This window comes from Monodelphis domestica, chromosome 2, assembly GCF_027887165.1.
Source record: "Monodelphis domestica isolate mMonDom1 chromosome 2, mMonDom1.pri, whole genome shotgun sequence".
Classification (NCBI taxonomy): Eukaryota; Metazoa; Chordata; class Mammalia; order Didelphimorphia; family Didelphidae; genus Monodelphis; species Monodelphis domestica.
Window position 1 is genome coordinate 14,976,317 of NC_077228.1, and position 25,855 is coordinate 15,002,171.

At 42.3% G+C, this 25,855-nt stretch overlaps 1 protein-coding gene and 1 long non-coding RNA gene across 5 annotated transcripts in view; both read right to left on the reverse strand.

The window, feature by feature from the left end:
- The window catches only part of PATJ (PATJ crumbs cell polarity complex component), a 364,450-nt gene that overhangs the window by 82,807 nt on the left and 255,788 nt on the right, over nucleotides 1-25,855 (reverse strand). For all 4 annotated transcript variants that reach the window (XM_056814120.1, XM_056814123.1, XM_056814122.1 and 1 more), the window contains one exon: nucleotides 1,625-1,697. In XM_056814120.1, coding sequence (XP_056670098.1) covers nucleotides 1,625-1,697 — 73 coding nt within the window. The remainder of the gene's footprint in view (nucleotides 1-1,624; nucleotides 1,698-25,855) is intronic.
- Nucleotides 21,199-25,467, reverse strand: LOC130456829 (uncharacterized). The gene is made up of 2 exons (XR_008915841.1): nucleotides 23,057-25,467; nucleotides 21,199-22,247 (listed from the first exon to the last, which is right to left on the reverse strand). It is a non-coding gene; the product is annotated as an uncharacterized LOC130456829 (long non-coding RNA).

A 25,855-nucleotide genomic window follows, 5' to 3' on the forward strand; every position in this document is an offset into this window, starting at 1 on the left:
AAGCAGCCCTTCGGAGCAGAGGGGGACCGTGTTGGCCTGGCAGAGCCTCAATTTCTCCACTAATTGATGAAGTCTTGCTTCTTGCCATCACGTCACATCTGTCAAAGCGTTCTGAAGGTGTTGGATGAAGGGGATAATGCTGGAGAAAGGAGCCTTTTACTCTGAACAAAATGGCCAAATCCCAGCAAAGCTGTGGGGGAAGCAAAAGACGGGCATGGGACCCAAGGGACGATGGAGAGTCTGGAGGAAGGGCCATATTGTGCTCTCTGTGATGGAGATCCGAACCGATCCATCCCTGCTCCGCCTGGGAGACTCCCAATGCCTCCCTCCAACCAAAGAGGACTGCATGCAACAAAGCTCCCAGCCCAAGGCTACTGGGTAAATTGGGGTGGGGGATAGAATTTTCTCAATGGTACCTGCATAGTAGCTGTGGGTGGGAGCCAGTAGAGGTGAGAGCACAGAAGGGGAGAGGAGAGAAGAGCAGATGTGCTTATGTGGGAGACAAAGCCCACGGCTGGCAGAGAGGGGAAGAGATGAGCATCTTCCCATCCTGGAACTGGCCCCCCCAACGCTCCATAAGCCTGGGGCCACGGAGCTCAAGGGCGGACGCCCTCGCCTGGCATTTCCCACTTTGGAGACTACAGACCTGATCCTTCCTCATTTCCCTCCAGGGATGGATATTCCAAATAAGTATTTAAATCCGGTCTCTTTTACCTGTGTAATCTCAGACCAAACACACGTTCTTCACTCAGGTTCCTCACTTATAAAATAAGGGAGAGGGATTAGATCCCTTAGGAGTGGCTCCTGCCATCCTTCCAACTCAAATCCCCTCCCAGGCTTCTAATAAGCTAATGCTTGTCTGTGTGCTGTCTCCCCTATTAGACTGTGAGCCTTACATTATTTCCCCAGTTTAGAAGAGTGCCCGATACATAGTAGGCTCTTAAATGCTTGCTCATCCATCCACTCTGCTACATAGTAGGCTCTTAAATGCTTGCTCATCCACCCACTCTGCTACATAGTAGGCTCTTAAATGCTTGCTCATCCACCCACTCTGCTACATAGTAGGCTCTTAAATGCTTGCTCATCCACCCACTCTGCGTTTGGAAGACACGGAATCCTGATTTTGTCACTTGCTGTCTGTGTGACCCTGGACTAGTCATTTCCCCTTTATTAGCCTCGGTTTCCTTCTTGGTCAAATAAGAAGGCTGGACTATAAGTCATCTATAGTCTCCTCTGGGTATATATTTCTTTTTCTTTTTTTAAATCCTTCCTTTCTACCTTAGAACCAATACTATGTATGTTTATGTATTGGTTCCAAGGCAGAAAAGTGGTAAGGGCTAGGCTAGGGAGTCAAGTGACTTACCCAGGGTTACACAACTAGGCAGTATCTGAAGCCAGATTTAAACCCAGGACCTCCCATCTCCAGGCCTGGCTCTCAATCCACTGAGCCACCCAGCTGCCCCTAGGTATATATTTCTGGTCCTGTTATGGGCTGTATCATGAAAAAATATGGAAGTTAATCCAAAGGCTGGATTGAAAATTTCAGATTGTCCTTTACTTTCTGTGGTCAAATAACATGAGGATCGATCCACCTAACGCCCCGAAAGGATCCAAACGACCTTACCTCGACAGAAGACTGGGAGCTGATGGGTAACGGAAAGGGCGTGACGGCCATCTGGTTGACTGCATCCTCATTTCTGGGAAGCATTAAAAAAGGCAAAATCAATACCTGCTGTATGAAATGGGAAACTGCTAGCCTGAACGACAATCAGAGGCTTAGCTCTCAACTTGGGGTACTCGGAGCTCCAGGGGAAGACAGATCGACCTACCGATCTCTGCGGCGTGGAGAAATTATTGACATATAATAATTATTTAAAACGATAAATTATTTATAAATAATAAAAGTGTATATACACACACACACACACAATTTCCAGATACATAATTCCATTAGGAGTATGAACAGACGTGGCATACAGGGAACCTGGGATATCACAGAAAGCCCCTCACTTCTGCTTCTCGGAATCCCTAATTTCTAAAAGATTTAACTCAAGCCTACGTGAGGCTGTTCCTGATGCCCCTGACTCTCAGTACCTTCCCCTCCCAATGAAAGAATGCAATGGTTCCATTCTGTATAATTTTGAATTACCCACGAGTATAGGAGACATACAAAATCTATGTACACCACACACTCCCATGTATAATGGAATCCACATATTTACAGCACTATTATCTACCCAAATGTCTACCCAGAAGGAATTATTTTCCTTTTGCCATTATCTAGTATGGCACCTGATAGAGAATAAGTAAAATGTTTATACATGTCAACATGGAAGATATCTCATTGCTACCCCTTTATTGTGTAGATGAAGAAACTAAGGCCAACCAAAGGAGATGAAGGGTATGAAGATGGGATTAACTCTCCCCTGCCCATTTATAGATTTAATCACCACTTCTCCTTTAAGTGGGGGGCGGTCTGTGAACCACGAGTGCTATAGTGAGCAACGAATCAGAATCGAAAGACTGCCCCCTGGGCAGTCCTAAGAAAATTTATAGACAACAATTGGTCCATGTAAAGTGGAAGGGGGGCACAGGAAGTGACGATAGGAAGGGTCTTTAAAAGTAAAAAGAACTTCCTGTGATGAGGTTTTTTGCCTTTAAACTTGGCTCTTGAAGAGCTCTGGCTCGGGACCTTGAACTGCTCTTCAATTTTCCCTTAGAACTATCATGTGGGTGAGTGAAAAAGGCTGACTCCCTTTCTTGGCTTTTCTGGAGGTACTTGTCTCCAGAGAGGACCCTCGTCTTGGAGGAGGCCTTGTGGCTAGATCCCTTGTTTAATTTACCTCTGAGCCCCGCTTTGCTGGGGCCTCTGAAGTCCTGCCTGGTTTGGACCAGGTCAGAGTAAATATCTGCTCTCTCTCATTTCCTTACTTTCATTTTCCCCACTCTATTTTATAAATAAATTGCTATAAAGTCATTCTGACTTGAATAATAATTTCTGGGGGCCACATTTCTCATATATTTAGTCCAGCCCTTTAATATTTTAACCCTTGGGTTAACAAGGGACTTGTCCAGCTGAGGTCACTTAGGTAATAAACATCAGGGATGGAATTTGAATCCAGGTCTCCTGACTAGAGTCAGTTTTCTTGCCATTTTGAAAAAAAAAATGCCCTTCCTCTCATAAACACTTGTTAATTGATTGAGAGCACGATCGTTTTATAAATGCATCAACATCTTTCCTCTAGCTCAGTCCTTTTCTGATGCTTCATTTAATCCATCAGCAAGCATTAATTAGGCACCTTTTCCATGCCAGATGCTACATATGGAAATATAGAAGCAACCTTGATGTGATGCCAGGAGAATGCAAGGTCTAGCAGGTTCTGTCAAGTCAGGAAGATTTCAAATCAGGGCCCAGTGATGAATTAACTATATGTCCCTCATCTAAGCACCAGCCCAGCTAAGACAGGTTCATTCATCACCACAGGGGCTGGAAGGCAACCCATTTTTCAAACACAGCGGCACTCTAAGATGCTGTACTACAATGATGTACTATGTTACAGCAGGCTGTAATCTGCATTGGCCAAGAGAAAAAAACACACCATGACAAAATCAAGCCGGTTTGAAGGATCTAGCGTCAGTTCATTTAGCATGGTTGGGAAAAAAAGATGGGAACGGGGGCTCATGACCTGCAAGTTCCCCTGAACCCTCGGGAATTATTCTGGCAGAAACAAAGAAAGGAGGAGCTGCTATGCTGGCGGGTTGTCCTGGTTCATCCTCATTTCCTGTGTTTCAATAACAGGGAATAATGGGGGTCGGGGGGTGTTCAATAAATTCTGGGCCTCAGAGCGCATCTGCAGGAAGGATGATTGATGGGGAAGGCCACAGTGCAGACAGTCAGTCCCATGAAGGGCAGATTCCTCCTACCTTTCCCTATTCCCAGCTACAGAATAACAGATGGGGCTGAAACCTGCCTAGCAGGGTGAGGCATAAACTGGCCATGGGAACAAACTCTTGGGGTTATTTGGCTTCGTTTCATTCCACACACTGGCTGCCAGTTGAGTGGAAATTTTCTGGGACAATCAGCTCTCCTGGGGTGCTCATTTGGAACATGTGATGGAGACAATTACCTCAAGGCTTGTGGGAGATGGTTGACAGACTCCTGCTCCTCTCCACAAATAAACCAGGCCAATTCACAAGCCAAGGCCCAATCCCTGAGGAAGTCTAACTGTGGGGACACCCAGTAGGAGGTGGTGGCACTAAGAGTTCATGCATCTCCCCAGATATCCAGCACAGCGATTCCTCTGTCTGCTGCCTGTGTGCCTTCAATAAGACATCACTCTATCCTTTGACCCGATTGCCCAGCACGGTCTCGGTGCTCCTCACTGGTCCCCGAACTTACTAATAAAGAGGCCGTGTGCGTCTCCATTTACAGAGAGGCAGTCATGTGTGGGTTTTTATTTAGGATCCTGCTCTTCAAGGCTCCCACTCCTAGTCTACCTTTTAGATCCAGCTCAATGCTGTCCATGCTTCCTTTTCAGTCTCGCTACCCAAATCACCTCCACCAAAGTATCTGTGATCCTAATTGAATTCATTCAACCCCACAGTTTCATTTCTCCTGAAACATATTTTATTGATGATAATAATAATGTTAATTAACATTTATGGTAGCACATTAAAGTTTACAAGATGTTTTACGTATCTTATCCAATTTGATCACCTCAAAAATTCTATGAGGTAGATGGTAGTCTTACGCCTTTTTCACAGAAGAGAAAACTGAGGCAAGGCCAAAGGGTTTTAGGGTTAACTTGTAAATGAGGCATGGTTTGAATTCATGTCGAACAGTTCTCTACCTATCTTTATATCCCCTTGACTTCCATACACACAGTTCTCTCTACCTCCCCACACATAGTGAGGCATCCTTTAGAACAAAGAACATTTAAGGGAAACAAAGTTTTTTTTAAAAAATGGCCCAAGACATTAGTAAAAGCATTTGAATCTAAAAATTTCAAAAAAAATACTTAGTTTTGTTTTGGTCATTAGTGTTCTTACATCATTTTTAGCTGGCTAGACACAAGGATTCTGTAGCCTGACTGTATCCTTTGAGTGTTGGCACAGGCAAATGTAGGGGAGGACTGAGAAGGCAGTTGTCTCTGGTCTGCTGACGCAGCATCCTTACTGCCACACTTCTTGGTGGAGACTATCAAGATGTCCATCACCTTGGAGCAATTCAAGCTCAGATCCTTTCCAGGGACCCACACAACATAGAATCCTAAAGGAATCTAATCCAACCAGAGCCTGGAAAAACATTGCTCCTCCAACATCTCCAACCAATGGTCATCTTGTCTTGATATGAAAAGAGTTACTACTGTATCTATCATGCATTGCCTAAATCTCAAGGTCAACATCTCCAAGACAACTCATCATCACTGCCCTCAAACTCATCTCTCTTGCAACTTTTTATTTTACTTTCGAAAGCACGACTATCCTTCGAGGCATTCTAGTTCATGACTTTGGAGTTACCTTTGACTCCTCACTCTCCTTCATCCACCTACCACATTTAATTCTTTGTCAAATCCTGCCATTTTTCCTTCCCTATTCTCTCTCTCTCTCTCAGACCTATGACTCCCCTTCTCTCTTCTCATACAGCCACCATTTTGTTATTGGCACTCATAACCTCTTACTACAGTGGGATCCTAACTGGTGCCTCTGTTTCAAGTCTCTCCCACACCCATGGATTGGCCACAAAGTGGACACAAAACTTCCAAAGTGTGACACTCATATGTCAAGTCCCTCCAATAAACTCCAATTGTTCTCTATTATCTCTAAAATGAAATCTAAAATTCTTTGTCCAGCATTTAAAATGAATACAAACCCATCCCAGCTGACCTTTCCAGCTTTATCATACATTACCCCTTCCCATTCACTCAGCAGGCCAGACAACATGACTCTCATGCTCTTCTAGCCACGCAAGTTCCCATTTCAATGCCTTGGAATCCTTATTTGCCTTCAAGTGCCAACTTTGACTGAGAACCAGCTTGGTCACCCTCGCCACTCTGCCCCACTTTCCCACGATAACCAGGGATGTGGTATTATAGTATGTGTTTTGCAGTATACATATAAGTGCACAGTTTCCCCTCAATAGGGTGCAATCTCCTAAGCCTGGGGACTTTTTTGGCTTTTTCATTGTACCTCCAAGTGCCTGGCACACCTTCTAGCACAGAATAGGTCTTTCGTAAATGCTCGTTAATTGACTTCAAGTAGCCCATTCATCTTTTGGATAGCTTTGCTTTTTATATCTTTGAATTAACACACAATATAGCTTGTCCCAATTCCTTGAAATGTGACAAAACCATGAAGAGTAAAGTTGTCTGCTTACAGTGGCAGAACTGGGGACCCAGGGTTGGAGTGCCTGAGCCTGAGGGAACAAGGACCACAACTGGCCCTGGATTACAGAAATCCGAAGAACTAAGAAGGGCTCAGAAGATAACAGCATAAAAATCCAGAAACCTAAGACATCAACCCCCACATTCTGGGAACAGAACCTGACTCTAACACAAAGCTAATTAATAAGCCTATTAATCTCAAAAGTGAGAGAGAGAGAGAGAGAGAGAGAGAGAGAGAGAGAGAGAGAGAGAGAGAGAGAGAGAGAGAGAAGGAAGAAGGGAGGGAGACAGAGAGAGACAGAGAGACTGAGAGAGAGAGACAGAGAGACAGAGAGACTGAGAGAGAGAGAGACAGAGAGAGAGAGAGAGAGAGGGAGAGAGACAGAGAGAGAGAGAGAGAAGGAGGGAGGGAGAGAGACAGAGAGAGAGACAGAGAGAGAGAGAAGGAGGGAGGGAGAGAGACAGAGAGAGAGAGAGAGAGAGAGACAGAGAGAGAGAGACAGAGAGAGAGAGAAGGAGGGAGGGAGAGAGACAGAGAGAGAGAGACAGAGAGAGAGACTGAGGGAGAGAGAGAGAAAGAGAGAGAGAGAGAGAGAGAGAGAGAGAGAGAGAGAGAGAGAGAGAGAGAGAGAGAGAGAGAGAACCCAATCATAGATAGCTACTCTAAGGACTGAGAAGGCTAGGATTCAAATTCAGAGGACAATAAAGTTAAAACGCTTATTTCCAAAATATCAAAGAAAAATATCAAATGATCACAATCCCAAAAAGAATTTTTGGAAAAGCTTTCAAAAGACTTCAATAACCAAATGAGAGAGGTTGTGGAAACTTGGGAAAAATTAAGAGGAATATAGGAAAATCAGGAAAATTATGAAAGAAAGTCACACAATTAGAAAAGGGATCAAAAAACTCACTGAAGAAAATAACTCATTAAAAATTAGAATTGGAGAAAAGGAAATTAAGGACTCAGCTCAGAGTGCTTTGCTATCACTGCTTTGATGAACTGGCTATTGGTCCCTTCAGAGGATAACAATAGCATCCAGTTATTAGCCCAGCTACAGCTATGTGTCCTATAGATCACTTGTGCTGTCTTCTTCATTACGGTGACAATATGGTGCATGTAGGGACAGTGAAGTGAATCTACCTGTTCCGGCTTCCCTCTATGAGACAGTACCTGCTAAGATCAACAATAAATATGTTTCAGTCCACCCTCCCAGCCCTCTCTCTTGATTTTTCCTTTAGTAGTTAACAACCCACAAAAAATGACTAATTCCATCAATACTCAGAATCTTTAAGGAGTGAAAAAATGGTTGATGACTATCCAATCACTTAAACTTCAATTTCAGAGGCTCCAACAAGGCTTCATTGTGTTGGTAAACAGCTTTGGTTTTTCAGTAAGTATAATCCAGTTCTTTGGTAAATCAGCAATCTATGGGAGCCTTGAAATCCTCCCAGGACTAGCTAAGACACAGAACTCTCCTGCCAAATGCAGCAAGGAGCACTCCTTCCTTCTCTTTCAATGAAAGCTTATAATCCAGTCCCAGACAGTTCCATACTACTCATATTGGAGTCATTGGATTGGAGCTCCTTGAGGGCAAGTTCTATCTTTTGCCATTTTTTTTTTGGCCACAGCTTTAGCACAGTGCTTGGCCCATGGTAGGCTCTTAATCAATATTGATTGATTGACTGAAGCCATGCCCATGCTCTCATGCACTCTCCCCTCTCCACCTATATAGAGTTCCGTTATCTGTTGCCTTCTCCCAACCCTGCCATTGGAGTTCATTGAGTTAGGGATTGTGTTGTTTGCTTATTTTGTAGTCGCAGGACTTAGCATAGTGTTTGGCACATAGCGAGTGCTTAATAAATGCTTTTTCATTCATTCCAATGCAGGCTCCTCACTGCCCCCATCAATCCCACACTCAGAGGCCAGTCAATGGGCCACAGTTGCTTCTGTACCAGACTATTTGCTGGTGATAAAGCAGATGGTTTTCCACTCTCTGCTAAGGTGAGTGCTTTTTAAAGACACGGCCGCAAATAAATCTTAATGAGGACATTGTGAGGAGGTGAATGAGTGACCCTGAACTGTCCTGACACAACTCAGTGATTTCTGCACAATAAGGAAGGTTCGTAATGCCCTTTATTCAATTTGGTTTTGCTTCCTGTAATAAAAACCTCTGATTATTCCCAGTAGGTTGGGGAGAAGCTGCTCTGAAAAGTCACAGTTTATATCCATCTGCCACTTCCTTGATAGCTCTCACACACCCAGGTCTTGGGGAGAGGAGGGCAGGCAGAGCATCACATTTTAAATTGACAGGAACAGGCAGCACCAATTTTAAAAAATGTCCTGGTCTACAGAGCCCTTTGCTAGGGAATCCAAAGGAGAAAATGGTGATGCTCAGATCTGTCAGCCATCAGAAGCAAGAAGGAGTCCTGGGGAAGGCAATCATACATTCAGGAAGCAATAATTAAAGGTTCCCCAGTGCCAAGCTCTGGAGAAAGGAGAGGAAAGCAAAACCAGCCCCTGCCTTCAAGGTGCTTACATTCAAATGGGTGAGACAACATTCAAAGGACCAGGTCCCTAGATGGGATAAACCAAGTTGTGGCAAGGTATCACAAAGGAAGTCAAGAGATGGGGCGAGGAGAAAATGCATTCCAAGAATGGGGGAACAATCAGTGCAAAGGCACACCCTTGAGCTTGGGAGTCAGGATTCAAACCCAAGACTCCATCTTCCAGCTAGTTGGTATGGTGGAAACACCTCTGGGACTTGAGTGGGGAAGACCTGAGTTCAAATTTGGACTGAGATACTTGCTAGATAGGCCACCCTGGGCAAATCACTTCATCTATCTTTGCCTCCATTTCCTAAGTGATAAAAATTGAACTTGATGGCCTCTAAGGTTCCTTGCAGTTCTCAGTCTCTGAGCCTGGGAATGACTTGGGAGCTATAGAGAGTTAACTGAAAAAGAAGAAGAGTCTGAGGCAGCAGGGGACTATAGGAAAGTATCCACTTTTCATTCTTACAGTGCTTGACGTGTCTGAGATATGAGGATAGGACTGTCTTAGCCCTTCTTAAAAATTAAAGTGTGTCGTAAAAATGCTTGAGTAGCTTTCTAAGACCTTCCCACTTTACAAATCAACCCTCACTTCAGAGAAGCCTAATCACTGCCACTGGGAAATTCGTTGTCTCCACACTCAGTCTGGTTTTGGAGGGGGGGGGCATTAAATGAAATGTCATTATATTATAAGAACCAGAGCTGACAGGTTGGAATCCAGTTGGGATGTTGAGTAGACCAAAAAATGGAAACATCACATTCTTTACTTCCTCTTCCAAAGCGATTGCTACTAAATGTTGGCAATTGGACCTGATGCACTGTTTGCTGTTAGAATTAAATATTTATGCTTCCCTAAAGAACTTCAAGAAAGGGAAGGGAGGAAAAAGAGAGAACTTGACACTCGTCAGTCTTTAGAAAGCCATGTTAGAAAAGAGTATTTAGGAAAAATGCAATTTCATTTGAACCATATGCCCAGTATACTGAAGGCTTTCTTTGTGCGCTCTCTCTCTCTCTCTCTCTCTGTCTCTCTGACTCTCTCTCTCTCTCTCTCTCTCTCTCTCTCTCTCTCTCTCTCTCTCTCTCTCTCTCTCTCTCTCTCTCTCTCTCTCTCTCTCTCTCTCTCTCTCTCTCTCTCTCCCCCTCTGTCTCTCTCTCTCTCTCTCCCTCTCCCTTTCAGTCTCTCTCTGTGTCTGTCTCTCAGTCTCTCTCTGTCTCTCTGTCTCTCTCTGTTGCTCTCCCTTCCTCCCTCCCTCCCCTCCATCCAGTAATTTTTGGAACGAATATAGAGAGGGGATTTTCACCAATTGAAACCTGGAATAATCTGCTAAGTAGCAAAATATGCTGAATTTGAATGAAAAGTTCAATGACAGTGTCACCATGAACTTTTTACATGCTTTTTTCCAGCTACGGAAATTGCTAACGAGACCACTGGGAGCACCTTTGCATCTGGGTCTGCATTTTGGGAAGGTGGCCCAGGGGCAATTTGAAAATAATTAGAGCTGTCAGTAGTGTGGCGGAAAAGATGCTTAGCCTGGTTTTTTGGTTAAGGAAAAAAACAAAACCACAGAACATAGTCAGTTTTTGCTAAAGGCCTTAGGGCACAGATGTTTTTTAATTCTCTTTGTGGTATCCCCCTCCTCAGTTCACCATATTTCTTTCCTTTCATTTCCTTTTGGTTTATATTAACTACCTCCTTTCCTTCCATGCTTTATCATCTTCTCTACGTGGTTTCCCTTCATGCCACCTAAAGGTATAATTAGCTTCTCTCAGTAGCTATCGGGGTTCTACCCAAAGTTAGAAGCAGTAACAAGGATAACAGGAGTCAGTCCTGTGGCACTTTAAGGCTTACAAAATCTCTTGACATACATTAACTCATTTCACAAAAACCCTGGTGATATTGTCAGCCCCCTAATTTGAATAAGGAAACTAAGATTCAGAGGGATTAATTGTCGAGGAGAGTGTCTAAGGGATCGTTCTATCGAGTCACATTGCTGCCAGGTAGATTTTCGAGGCCATATTTTCATTCTCACCTTCCTGGCTGTGCACAGGCTTTCCCTCATAACTGGCATGCTGCTCCTTCTCACCTTCTTAGAATCTCTGGCTTCCTTCAGGATTGTGCTGAAGTATCACTTTCTGGAGGACCCACCAGTTGCTAGTACCTGCCTCTCTGAGAAAACCTTACCTCTACTTAAATGGGGAATGGTTGAAAAATTTGTGGTCCATGTTGGTGATGGAGTACGATTGTGCTGTAAGGAACGATGAACAGGATGATTTTAGAAGAGATTTTAGAAGAAGATCTCCACGAACTGGTGAAGAGTGAAACAAGCAGAACCAGGAGAACATGGTGCACAGTAACTGCAATATTGTGGGATGATCAAATGTGAGAGACTCAGCATACAATGATCTGGGGCAATCTGAAAGACTTATGATGGGGAATGCTATCCACCTCCAGAGAAGGAACTGTTGCAGTTGGATGGATGTCAAAGCATAATAACTGTCACATCAGTGTATTTACAGTTTTATTCTGGGGTATTTGAAAATATGGGCTAATGTCCAAGAATATTTGGACCCTGCAAATCTGAGTGTAATCCCACAGAGAAAGAAGGTAGCTTTAATAGAAGAGTTCAACAGAGCATTCTTCATCCAACGATCAGAGTTGAGTGAAGAGAAACCTAGAAACGGCAAATTATTTCAGTCTGTGGAAGGTGTTGGTCAAAGAATGCTAACATTTTAATAAGAGAAGAAGAAGAAACAACAGTAACGTCTTCAAAGAGTTTTGAGGGAGTGAATAAAAAGAGGATGCAGATGGTGGGGTGGTGGACACGTTCTGATCTGAGGGTTGTAAGAGTAGATCAAGAAGGAAGAGTAAAATGAATATGCTAGCATAGAAGACAGGAAGAAAAGAATGTGCTATTTGTCATATTTGGAGTATGTTAGAAAAGAGCATATTGGAGGAAAGAGTAGAAGAACAGGCCAGTCTTATCTCAAATAGGCAAAGGAAGGCTAACAGCACACATAGACATGGGTTGGTCTAGAAAAATATATCAACCATAAAAGAGAAACATGTTGGAATAGGGGGTAGACCTTAGAGTTAACAAGAAGGGAATACGAGTAAACAAAAAAATCTTAATCTTGAGGGGGGGAATGAAAAGGGGGAAAAAAAAGGGGAAAGAACTAGAAATTCAAGGGTTTGTCATTTTTCTATGTTTTAAAGGGGAAACTAGAAGGCAGAAGTTAGCAATAGATATGCAAAAATGAATAATTGAATAATATTATTATTGAAATAATTTCTTAAATGTACAGACATGAAATAAAGGAAGTTCAGAAGGAAGCAGAGATAAGTGGGACAGTTTTAAAGGAAATGTGCTGAATTTATTATACAAATATTTGATTGGCCATAATATTTCTGGCAGTTGGATCTTGGGAAGATGTTCTTTAAGAAAATAAGGGGTGGGAAAGACATGTACTGGGAGAAGGGGGTGTGAAAATATATAAATATTTTTTTGGGGGAAGCATGATTAAGCAGAGACCTGTGGTGTCATAAACCAAATCTTGTGTGTGTGTGTGTGTGTGTGTGTGTGTGTGTGTGTGTGTATGTGTGTTCTGTGGCATATATGGGAATGTGTTCTTGTGTGCGAAGTTCTGAATAAAATAAAAAAAGTGAATTTGAAAAATAAAAATTCAAAAAAATAGTCATTGGACCTGGGTATAAACCTCAGCTCTGGCCCTTAACACATCACAGAAAATATTCTGGTCCTCAGTTTGCTCATCTATAAAAGATGATGGGGTTGGCCTAGATGATGTCCAACATCTGTGACTTCCATCATTAAAAGAAATGTCAGATGGCAGGTATCCTGATTAAACGTCACAGAAATAGTGTGTAATATGTAGTTTGCCTAGTGAAGTCATGTTAGCCTAATCCTTGCCACTCTGAAACGCAGTGAGGGTGTGACGGGCAATACAGTGTGTTATCATTCTCTCTGGGCAGAGCAGCATTAAAAAATTCACATTTATTATGAATTTAGTAATAATTTAAAAACATTCGATCATGAAAGCTCAACCAAGACAGACCCTTGTGGACACTCATATTTCACAGGGTTTCCTCAAGTTAAGCCGGTGGTAAGGAAATCGCCCTGTGAGCAGCCCCTTCTTAACTTGTGTTTTCCCCATCCTTTATTTTTTAAGGCTGCATTCTTCCCCTTTTCTCTCCCTTCAATATCAGCCAACAATACCGCTGACTATTGTCTGATCATCTCCTAGGTAGAAGGCGGCTCCTGCAGGACCACCTACCCACTTCTCATCACGTGGCTACTTTAGAAGGGTTTCCCAGAAACCTGGAAAAAGATGTTCAGGCTGGGTAGGTCAAGCACACCTTGCCAAGTCCTCTCCTCCCCAAGAACTTAGAACAAGTTCCTCCAAGAATCTCCCAGCCATAGGGATAAACTGGAGGTGACCTCTGGCTTCGGCCGGCTGGGAGAGGGTAATTAGACAGCCATTAGGCAACCAGGCAGAGGGGGTTTTAATTAACTGCTCTTCGCACTACAATGGGGCCGATTCCCGCAACTAAGTCGCCTCGTGGCTCGCCCTTTTTTAAACAGTTGTTTTTGTGCACATCCTAATTAGCTGGTAATCCACAACGGCTCTGCGAGTCATTAGTGCAAATGAGCTCGTGCCGCCGCCTCGTCCCTACCTGCTTTCACATCATTAGAGCTTGGACCCGCCACCCCGCGTCTCCCCCTGCGGCGTGCCCCGGACATATGGACTGGAATATTCCAGCGGGTTGCTTTCCGGCCCATCCAGATGTGCTCGGCCGAACGGGTCCCCCGGCCGGCCGTGGCAGGCAGGAGCGCCGGGTTTTCGGAGGGCCCGGGCGGGCTGCTGGGAGGATGGCCCCAGGGCAAGGGAAAGGCTGGATGCGAACAATGAAGAATGAGTTCCTCTCCGGTTCCAGGGCAAGGATCCAAGGAGATTAATGGCCTGGCCCGGGCTCCGGTACGAACGTCCCCCGCTATCCCAAATTAACTGTCATGTACAGCGGCTCAGTCTCCATTACTTAATTACACGCGGAGAGTGGAGGCGGGGGTGACGCCTCCGGGGGCCCGAAGGAGGCCGCAGGAAACGCAGACCTGGAACAAGGTTTAATCGCGGCTGTCAAGCTCTGCTGAGGCCGAGGGGCGCCGCCGCATCGATGGTGCACGTCGGCCCCTTTCCTTTTGGTAATTACACTTACAGCAGAGCCCCAGGTGTGCCGCTTATTGATTCCAAGGGCTCCGGGTCCGCACTTCGGGGGATCTGGGGGGCTTGGCTAGGCAGAGTGCGCCGCGCCCTGCTGGGGCCGGTTCCTTCAGATCTCCAGGAAGAGGGCGAATGGGAGCCCGGAGCTCTGCCCAGCTTGACCCACTGCCATGGCTCTAGCGCCTTCGGAGCCCCTTCCCTCCCCTCCTCCACAGTCCAGACAGATTCCCCCCTTAAGAGAGCTTTATTTTACAAAAGCCAGGGATGCCCCTTCCGCCAACAGTGACCTCTTTCACGGAACTAGTTTAAAACACACAAAAACGTGAAAACGCTAGAATGTTCCTCCCCCACAGGACGCTATCTCTTGGCACTGGCTGCCCCCCCCCCCCCCTCCACCCCTAGGTAAGTCCCTAAACAATGATTAACCAAGGTGCCACCCTGTGCTGGCATCTCATTAAGACTCAAGCTCCAGGTGCTTCTACTGCTTGGGGTCCTGCTTTCCCATCAAGGGTGAGGGTGGGCTTGCATTCAGGGGAGTTCTAGACAATTATGTAAACAAATGAAGCTCGGGCTCCCTCCTGGCTCTGTCCCCAGGGAGGGGGCTCAAGAAATGTTTGAGGGATTCAGGGCTTCATCAGCATCAGAAATTCCCGTTGTGGGAACTCCTTTCACCCCTGCAGCCTGCAGCCTGCAGCCCGCTTATAAGTTGTCCATAAGGCATACCTCAAGGAGTTGCTCCAGGGCTTTGCATTCCTACTTTTCTTTCCTCACTGGGGCTCTCCCTGCTCCCCAACAACTGAACTCCAGAAGCGGCTTTCAGATGACTTGGCCTGCTCAGTTTCCCACTCTTCCGGTCTACTACTCGTGAGAAGTGTGGTTTGCCTCCCTTCTCACTAAACTGCTATGGCTCCCTACGATCACACTGCTCTGTGGCCAGGCTTCAGCCCGCTTTTTATTCTTTGCTCACCTCTATAGACATTGGCTTTCTGGCCATTCCACACAGGGCCCATTTACTATGTGGAATGTCTTCCGGATTGACTTCAAATTCCTGTGACTCTGTGAAGACTCACCCTACCCGGAGATTCCCTCCCATTTATTCAGTCTCTATCAAATAGAGGTGGGCAGCTCCTCTCCTGGAGGGCAGGAACTGGGCTTTTGCCTTTCCTTCTGTCTGGTAGACTGTCTAACTCTATAAAAGGCCTCTGCCCAGGTTACACAGCAAGAAAGTGCTCAAGAAAGGATTTGACAAAGGTCTGTGAGAGTCCAAGCCCAGCAAACTGGGCATGATGATGAACAACAACAATAAACAATTCATATTTATGTAGTGCTTGCAAAAGATGGCTACATGCATAATCGTGTTTGATCCTCATGAGGTTGGTGTTACTCTTATCCCCATTATGCAGATCATATGAAATAGGACCAGAATTGGAACTGGAAGGAACCTTAGAGATCCACAAGTCCAATAACTCATTTTTCAAATGAGGAAACAGTCACAGAGAATTGAAGTAACTTACCCACAGCTACACAGCAAGTAAGAATTTGAGAAGGGAGGGCAGCTGGGTAGTTCTGTGGACTGAGAGCCAGGCCTAGAAATGGGATGTTCTGGGTTCAAATCTGACCTCAGACACTTCCCAATTGTGTGACCCTGGGCAAGTCACTTGACTCCCGATGCCTAGTCATTACCACTCTTTTGCCTTGGAGCCAATGGCTCCAAAATGGAAGGTAAGGAGTTTTGTTTTGGAAGGAAGGAAGGAAGGAAGGAAGGAAGGAAGGAAGGAAGGAAGGAAGGAAGGAAGGAAGGAAGGAAGGAAGGAAGGAAGGAAGGAAGGAAGGAAGGAAGGAAAGGGAGGGAGGGAGGAAACTGGCAGTCAAATATTGAGCATTAAAAAAAACAAAAAGAAAATTAAGAAGGTTCTTCCTCTGAAGTACTTGTGAATCTGTAGCTTATTTCCAAGGTTGTTGATGGGACAGTGCCCCATTTCTCAAAGAAAATCTAGCAATCAAATGACTACAAACCAAACAACTATTAGCTCAAAAAGGTGGGAGGACCAGGGGATGATAAGTGATCAAACACAATCAATAATGATCACTGGCAATAATCATGCTTTAAGATTTGCAAATCCCTTTGTACTTATTTCCCTACTTGAAGTCCAACAGCCCTGGGAAATAGGTTGTACAGGTAATAAATAAATCCTCTATTTTATAAACAAAGCAGGTAAAACATGGAGAGAGACTTCCAAGGGGGCACAGCCAGTAAACATCAAAGGTAGGATTTGAACAGTCTTTTAGAGACAAAGGGCAACACCATACCCACTAGAGGAGACTTTCTGTCCATTTCTTTGTTTTGTCTTGGTCTGAGGTTGAATACTTAGATGCTGCTTGTGGAATGACCCAGTCATCATCTGTATGACTTGACAGCTGACCATGGCAGGCTGGAAAGTGAATTTAGGGTTGGGTATAGGGTTTAATGCATTTTAGAATGCATTTAAAGAACTAGAGATTTTAGGGAAAGACCATTCATATTCCCTACCTAGAGATATTATATTCAGTTATATCAGTGTCATGGCTTAAGAAGGACATAGATAATGAGAACATTCAAAAGATAGCAACTAGGATGGCGAAGGGCTTTGAATCAAAATCAAATGAAATTCAGTTGAAGAAACTGAGGATATTTTGCCTGGAGAAGCAAAAACTCAGGAAACATGATAGTTTCCTTACAGTGATGTTAAAGCTTTGGGTGAGTAATAAACATAATTTTGGGGACCCCCAAAATAAAGTTTCCTTATCTGTTAAATGAAGCTGACAAGACTTCTAGCAATCCTCCCATGGATTCTTGTGAAATTCCAATGAGATTATACATATGAAACATTTTATAAACTTAAAGGAGATCTGTACATATCAATTAAATGAACACAATGGGTCAATAAAGGTCCAGGTCTCTCTTGGGCATCTGAGAAATGCGAATATGTAGGCAATAGGGACCACCCTGGAGAAGTTGAATGGTTAGCCCTTTCTTCACCTTACTTTCTTCCCAGGGTAAGATGTCTATGATATTAAAAACACCCCCAGAAAGTTTGCTCCTGAGACTAGTGTTGGAGGTTTTAGGATTTTTGTTTGTTTTTAAATGAATCACACTATCTACCGGGAATTACATTCCAGGCTCAGAAAGAACTTCATTTAGAATTCAGGGAGAATTATAATTAGCAGAAAACAAACTGGGTTGCTTTGTGCCAAGGTGTGGAGATGATAGTAATTAGGTTAATATATAAGAAAACAGCAAACAGGGTGTTGTGATAGAAAGGGCACCTGAGGTCCCAGTAGTATTTGAGTACTAGTCCAAAATTATCTTTCCTTGATCTGTTTTCTAGGTCAGTTGTTTTTCTATGAGATATTTCACATTTTCTTCTATTTTTTTTTCAGTTTTTTGACATTCTTTTTATTGTTTCCTGATGTATCATGAAGTCATAAACTTCCACTTCACCAATTCTAATCTTTATGGAGATATTTTCCTCAGTATTTTTTGTCTATTATTATCAAGTTATTAACTTTTTTTTCAAAAATTTCTTGTATTGTTCTTCCAACTTTTTATCTACTACACTTAATTGATCTTCAAAATCTTTTTTGACCCTTAAAATCTTAATTTAACTATTTTTAGGCATTCTATTTGGATTAGTGTCTAATATGCAGGTTTCTCTGAGGACTCGATTGTAGATACTTTCAAATCATTGACTTCTACTGAGTTTGTGTTTGTCACCATAGTAAAATTTTATAGTCAGATTCTTTTTTCACTGGTTCCTCATTTTCCCAGCCTATTTCTTGACGTTGGACTTTACATTAGAGTTGGGATCCACTCACACTTGGGGCAAGGGGAATGATTGGCCTGAACTTCTGACTTTTAAGTCCTTTTGCTGTTTTGACAGCTTAGTGTGGAGCCTGAAGTTTTCAGTGCTGTAATCTGGAGAGAGGTTTGTTTGCTGCCTTCTTGGCTAGAAAAATTCATGATATAGTTTGAGTTTATAGGTTTGTGTTTGTTTGAGTTACTGTAGATTTTGCTAAACTCGTTCACTGTTACCTTGCTGGGGGACTTCTGCAGGCTGAGTCACCAAAGTTCTAGAACACCCTTACTTTTGGTCTTCTACCCTAGTTCATTGTTCTACAAATATGTATGGGGCTAAAGGTTAGGAATGAATCTCCACCCCCCACTGACCCCATTCTTGGGCTCAAAACTACATAATTTTGTTTCTGGAACTTGTTTCTTGATCCTTATTCAGGTCAGGCACTTTCATTATTGGGCTGAAACCATTCTTGGGATGTGAAACCATTGCTTGATATTGAGCTCCTGGCCAGTCCTAATTCCAGTATCTCTAGACCTCTAGGTCTGTCTTCCTAAACTTCCAGAGGTTAGAAAAATAAATCACTAAGACTTTTTCTTGTCTTTATCAATCATTATAGGGGAGAATGTGAAGGAGAAAAGGAAAAATTGATATTACTAACTACACTATCTTGACTCTTTCTCTTCTGTCAATCAAATTATACAGTAATTGGAGAAATTTTACTTCATGTCCAAACTCTGGTTTTTTCATCAAGAAATGATGGGTCAAACTAAGGGCATTTAAGGACCACCTAGTTCTACAGTTATTAATTTGTGTCCCAAGGAAAAGGTTATTGAGAAGGCATTGTGTGAATGGTAGACTATAAAAAGCCCAAGTACCTGGGTTCAAAAGCTGGGTCATCAATTTCCCTTTATAGACTTCAATTTACTCAAATGGAGAATGAATCACAAAATCTCAAAGTAAAAAGAGACCTTAGAGACTCACTGGGGGTTACCAATACCTGAAGAATTCTATTTAACTAAAAAATATTCAAAAAATCTAAGATTTAAGAGCTGAAAGAGACTCTGAGATCATTGAATTCAACCCCCTCATTTTAGAGAAGCTCAGCGAGATTAAGACCTCCAGGGACACTGCCACAATGAGAGTTCAGGCCCTCATCACCTCATGCCAGAACAAGAAGAGCCTCCTGGTGGATGTGTCTATCTCAAATCTCTCCCAACTCCAGTGCATCTGTAAAGTGATTTTCCTAAAGAGAAGATCTAACCATGTCACCCCTCTACTCAATAAAACTCCAGTCGCTTTCTATTGTGTCCAGGATCTAATACAACATCCTCAATTTGGCATTTGTATAATTGAAAATCTGTTACCCTAAAAAAGAACTACATTTCTCCTGGATCCCACTGACTTCCTGTCATTACGTACTTCCTGTAGACAGGGAATATTCGGCAGGGATATGGAGGGTCCTGCTCTCTTGGGCTTGAAGGCAAGGATGGTAAGCATGGGGGTTTAAAATGGCTGATTAGCCATGGGCACATGGTCTTTATAACCAGGGTAAGGCATGGTACTCCTGGATGGCTCCCAAGAGGGAGAATTTCTCATTTGTAAGTCTTCAGCTTACTCTACCCATTCACCAGAATGATCTAGAATCCTGGTGAAATTTTTAGACCCAACACAAACAGAGGTTTGGTCTTTTCTAGACTCCTCTGTCACATTTTTTGTAATGATGGCAATAATAGAATTAAAGAAAAAAATATCAGTTCAGGTTGAAACATTGATACACCTGAAAAACCCATTAGTTTTAAATGTTACACAGCAGACTAATGTGAATTCTAATGAGAGTGGGTTTCTTTGCTATTTTCATTAAATGGATTATTATAACTTTATGGATTTTGATACTTCATGAATGTTCATTACATGTTGTATTATTATTCTTTTTAAAAAGCTGTTACATTGTGAAAATCATTTGAACTGATACAGTGCATCATGGCCAAGTTTGAAGAGAAAATGGATCTCATTTTTGGTGAGAAACCTTGGTATTCTTTCTTTCTTTAGCTGACACAGTGTGTCAATGATTGTAAGCTATATATTTTTGACTTTTAAAACTTTTTATTATTATTTTTGCTTGCATGTGCAATATACTATTTCAGTTTTATTTTTTCTCTTCTTTTTGTATTTGAAGCACATGTCACCAGTATTTAAAAGATTTTCTTTAACTTTTTTGGTTTTTCAGTAATATAAGTTAAAATATATATATTTGCTATAATAATAATATGTAACTCAAAGCTTTAGACTATGGAAACCTGCCATTTATTGGTAAATGTTATGGGACTTTGCTTAATGATTCTGTCTGATTCCAGGAGAAAGGAACAAAAGAGCCATTATACAGTGCCAAGAAGCACAAGGTAAAAAAGGACAAAACCAATCCAGGTAAGATTGATGGACTTCTAAGCTAATACAAAAGGACTTGTACCTAGTGTGAAACTCGAGATTGAGGCACTTGACATATGTTAAGACTCAGGACACCTTGTATCCATACTCTCTGTGAAATATTCACAGACAAGTACTGAAGTTTGGCTATCATCCTGGCTCCCCCTATCCCTGAGAGTGAAGGTAAACATCAGACCAGGGAATGACACTTCCCTATCACATAAAAATCTAGTCCTTTTTTTTTTTTAATCTCTTATAGTATGGCAACTTCCTGTAGTCTTGGCTGCAAATGGGTAAATGAAATATTACTGCATTTGCTCTACAGACTAGTGGGATAGAAATTATTTTAATTGGGCCCTGATTCAAGGACCTGTTTTAAGTTTATTTTCCTTTACTTAGAATTTATTCACATAAGACTTTGATAAGTCTATATTTCATTCAGAAGTTATCTTTTCTCTTTTATTTGGATTTTTTTTTATGTTTTTGATTGCTCTTGCCAATTGATTCATATACCTCATAACTCAGCCATACATTCCTAAATGATCCCTGTGTTTTTCAATCACCTTCTTCAGGGGGTAATGTATTATTATTAGTATTTTAAATTGCAAAGTTTAAATTCCTTTTGAGAGTAATACTACTTCCCCGAATCCAGAAAGTGAACTGTTTGAAGAAGGCACCATGAAGATGATGCCACAGACCACACACTGCACCAGAAAATCCAGAGTAAACTCTGGGATGTGGTGATTTGAACTATGTGGGGTTGAATGCATTTGTTTTGTGTGTGTGTGTGTGTGTGTGTGTGTGTGTGTGTGTGTGTGTGTGTGTGTGTGTGTATACTCTTATGCTGAAGGGGACTGTCCCCAAACAGGCTTTTTGTCAAAGCACCTAGCAATCATGGTTTGTTCTTTTCCCTTTTATCCACAAATTACTGTAATTTAAAAGTTGATTATGTTTAATGATCAAATTGGGGAGACTAGCCCCCCCCAATTGATCATCAGGGGGAATGTATAATTGAAAATCTGTTACCCTAAAAGAAGAACTACATTTCCCAGGAGCCCACTGACTTCCTGTCATTATGCATTTCCTATAGATAGGGGATATTAGGTCAAGACGTGGAAGGTCCCCCTCTCTTGGGCTTGAAGGCAAAGATGGTAAGTGTGGGGGTTTGAAATTACTGATTAGCCAGGGGCACATGGTCTTTTTATTTTACCTTTTTTGTTCCTTTATTTCTAATGATCATTAATAAATCTCCTAAAATATAATATCTTTATTATTGAGATTAATTTTAATTTTTACACATTCAAAGACCTTTAAAATTTGATACTGACTACCTTGTTCTTACACATTTACTCCTCCCAATCACCTAGCAATCCAGTGATACTAGTAGACCTTGTTATTCCACAAATTAGGCACTTCGTATCCCAACTCCAAGCATTTTCAGTGGCTGATCTCCATGTCTAGAATATTCTTTCACCATCACTACCCCCTGATTTTCTTCAAGTCCTATGTAAAATCTCATATTCTATGAAAAGCTTTGTCTGATCCCTTTTAATGCTATTGCCATCCTCCTATTGATTACCTCCAGTTTATGCGGTCTATAACTTGTTTGTACAAAGCAATCTTTGTTGTCTCCACCATATAGATTGTAAACTCCTCAAGGGCAAGATCTGTCTTTTCCTTCCCAGGAGCTTCAGGAATTCTTATTGTCTGTCTCACAGCTAATAAATGTCTGAGGCAGTCATCAAGACCTCAAGCCCTGTATGCTCTATCTACTCTACCACCTTATCCTCTACACGATGTTTAAAAATGTCAAGCAAAAGTACTCTGTGTGACAAGGAAATCACTTTAAAAGACTGATATATATTAATTTAAGGTCGCCAAGGAATTCAGCTATGTAAATCCTAAATGAAAACTCAAGTCAGCAGTCAACCTTTTATGGAGTTTAATTACAAACAGGAGGAAGAAAGGTATTAGAGATAGAGAGAGAGAGGGAGAGAGAAAGGGGAGAGAAGGGAATAGGGCTTAAATACCCCTTCTGTTTAGGCTGGGCCAAAAGGCCCAAGCCCTTAGATAGCTGAGGCAAAGAAAAGAGATCAGTCCCTATCACTCACGTGACCAAAATGCAGAAACAGTCTCAGGGGCCTCCACCTCCAGCTTCCTTCAGAGCAAGCTTCTCAGAGCACCTCTTCTCAGAGCAAAAACCTCTCCAACCAACCCCACCTAGTCCTCAGACCCCACTATCTTTAAGGAAACCATCCAAGTTCCCTCCCCTCAGTTCTCACATCTACCAATCACTGTCCATGTCTTCCCTGTGCCAATGGTGGCTCTAGCTTAACCAGGACCTCCCAGAGGTCTGTGGCTTTGCACATGTCTGTTGAAGGTCATATTCTCAAATAATTAAATCTTGATCCTTTGCTACAGCCCTTCCTAAATCCTGTTACCCTGAGTAGGGTGGAGATTGGAATAATTAAATTTTGATCTATGCTGCAGCCCTTTCCATTGTTCAGCAAAAGGTTTCTGTCCTAAAGTAATCTTAAGAAGGGAGGAGGAGGAACCTCCCATGCCAATGGGGTTCACATTCCAATGGTGAAATTTCCAACATTCACAAGTCTAAGAAATTTTAAGGTTTACATCTGATAGGTACTGTGCTAAACTTAGACAGATGGGAGTTTGAATAATGCCTCAGACATTTATTTGCTGTGTGACTCTGAGTAAGTCAATGACTTTAAATCGGCCTCAATTTCTTCATCCAAAATGGATTTGATAATAATAGGACCCATCTCCCAGGGCTGTTGTCATACCACCAGCACCAGTACCAAGATCATTACCACTTCCGCCATTATGACTATGAGTATAAGTACTATTCCTTTTAATTCCCATTGTATTCCAGTTGACTTTTGGATGGGTCTAATTGTTGGTAAAATTTTCACAACATTGTTCTTGGCTTTGTCTTCTAGAGCTAAACATAAGGAATGTAATCTCTCATCCACATGACCACTCTTCAAATACTACCAAACCCAGAGCCTCCAAGTCCAAATCGAGCACTCTACATTGCACAAAATATATGTTCATTATATATTTTCCTGAATACCCACAATTCCTTTTCATAGCCATCTTGATTTTTTACTTATTTCTAATTGAAAGTAATCCTGGCTAACAAAGAGGGCTTTAAATTTTACAAAACTCTTTACAACCATGTTCCTTCTTCCTTCTAGCAGTGAGTGCCCTCTCCCATAGCATATCTACTCTGTTCCCCTCAATAGAAGATAAATGCTTGGAGTACAGGGTCTCTTTCTCCCAACCCCTTTTTTCTTTGTCTGTGCCATATGTCTGGCACATGGAACCATCTTAATAAATGTTTACAGAATGGTCATGCCCCGAGTTGAACAGAGCCATGCGTTTTACCCTGGGACTCTGCACCTTTAGGGATTACAGTTATTCTGGGCATTCTAAAACATTTCTGCTTTTTTATTAATTTGAAATTAGGATGTTAATTTCCGTTACTCATCTCAGGGAACTAAGACTATGATTTAGGGGCGTCTGTTCTTACTTCTTAATTAAAATGATCAAAGCCCATAAAAGATCCGAAAGCCCCAGAAAGCAGAATCATGGCACTGAACAGAATCTCAAGAGTTCCTCCAACTAGCAAATAGGGTGACCCTTTCAGGTTATATAAGATAGAAGCCACTCAAGGAGGTGAACTGTCTGATCTGTTCTCAGGCATATCCAGGGATGTTTTGCACAGTGTTCCTCATTTGTCAGTATGAGAGAAGAGATTCTCGTGTGGGTCCAGGGGAAACACGATGATGGATGCTGAGCTCCTTTTCAGCTCTGGGATTTCAGAATCCTTTGCTCCTTCTAGGTTGGCTCAGGCATCCTATGAGGTCAAGTGAAGCTTTGTAGTTAAGAAACATCTCATTCTAAGGTGCTTCTTGTAGATTATGTTATAAATTCTACATTTACCACCCCTGGGGCCAGCTAAGTCTCTTAGTGGATTAAGAACAAGCCCTAAAGCAGGAGATCCAAATCTAGCTTCTGATACTTCCTAACTGTGTGATCTCAGGCAACTCACTTAACCCCAGTTGCTTAGCCCTTGAAGCTCTTCTGCCTGCAAACCAATAAGCAATATTGATTCCAGGACAGAAAGTAAGGATTTAACAACAAACAAACAAACAAACATTCGCCACTGTTTATCAAATGTTTACCAAATATTTACCAGTCTGGTAGAGAGCATTAGTTTCCTTAGGGAATTATTTCTTTGTAAATATAAAAAATCACATTTCCAACAAAGCTACAGAAATGCGAACAGCCAGACTGTAAAGTATATAGACTTATTCTGAAGTTATAAAAAACCGTCTGAGATTAAAAAAAAAGAATGAGTCATTGGAACTCATGGAGACAAAGCTTATTTTGATGTGGAGTGCTCCTTAGGGATCACCGAGCTTAATTTTCTCATTTTACAGGGGAGGAAACTGAGGTCCAGTGGGATAGATGTGATAATTATTCTTGCATGACATATTCCATTGGAAGAACTGTGATGAAAGCACTTTTTAAGGTGCAGCTATTTTTGGAAAGGTAAAAAGTGCTACATAGATGGAAATGCTCAGCTGCAAAAATTATTAGTAATAATAATGAAAGAATCACAAGCATCTGTGAAGCACTTATTACATGAGGGGGACTGGTTATACAAACACAAAAGAAAGACAGCTGTTTTTCATAGAGCTTTTATGCTGATAGGAGAGACAACATAGAGAGAGAGGGCTAGGAAAGGGAATTATGGTCTTCCCCAAAAATGGTGAATAGAAGAGGGCAGCAGGGTGGTTCAGTGGATTGAGAGCTAGACTCAGAGATGGGAGGTCTTGGATTCAAATCTGACCTCAGATACTTCCTAGCTATGTGACCCTGGGCAGGTCACTTAATCCCCACTGCCTAGCTATTACCACTCTTCTGCCTTAGAAGCAATACACAGTATTGATTCTAAAATCTGGAAGGTAAGGGTTTAAAAAAAAAAAGGTGAGTAGAACAAGACAGAAGAAAACTAATAAGCTCCCCCCCCCCAGCGATAGTTATGTTATTTATGTTATTAGAGAAAGAGGAAGAAAAAGGACAAAGGGCAAAGTGATGGGAGATAGAGAACAGCAAGTGTCAAGGAAAGGTTACATAGACTCAGGGAGGACAGAACCCAGGGCTTAGGTCTTCTTGGGCATCGTCTCTGATGGGTGACATTAGAGAATAAAGCCAAATCTGAAAAAGAATAGCATAATAATAACACAGTTTGGGACTCTACAGAGAGTGCTAGTTACTCCAAGGGGAAAGAAGAGGAACATGGTGGATGGGAAGAAACTGTGGCATATTACCAGCCAAGAACTCCCCAAGAGAAGTGGCAAAAAGAATATCCCCTGATAGCTGCATGCTCATAAGAGGAGATGG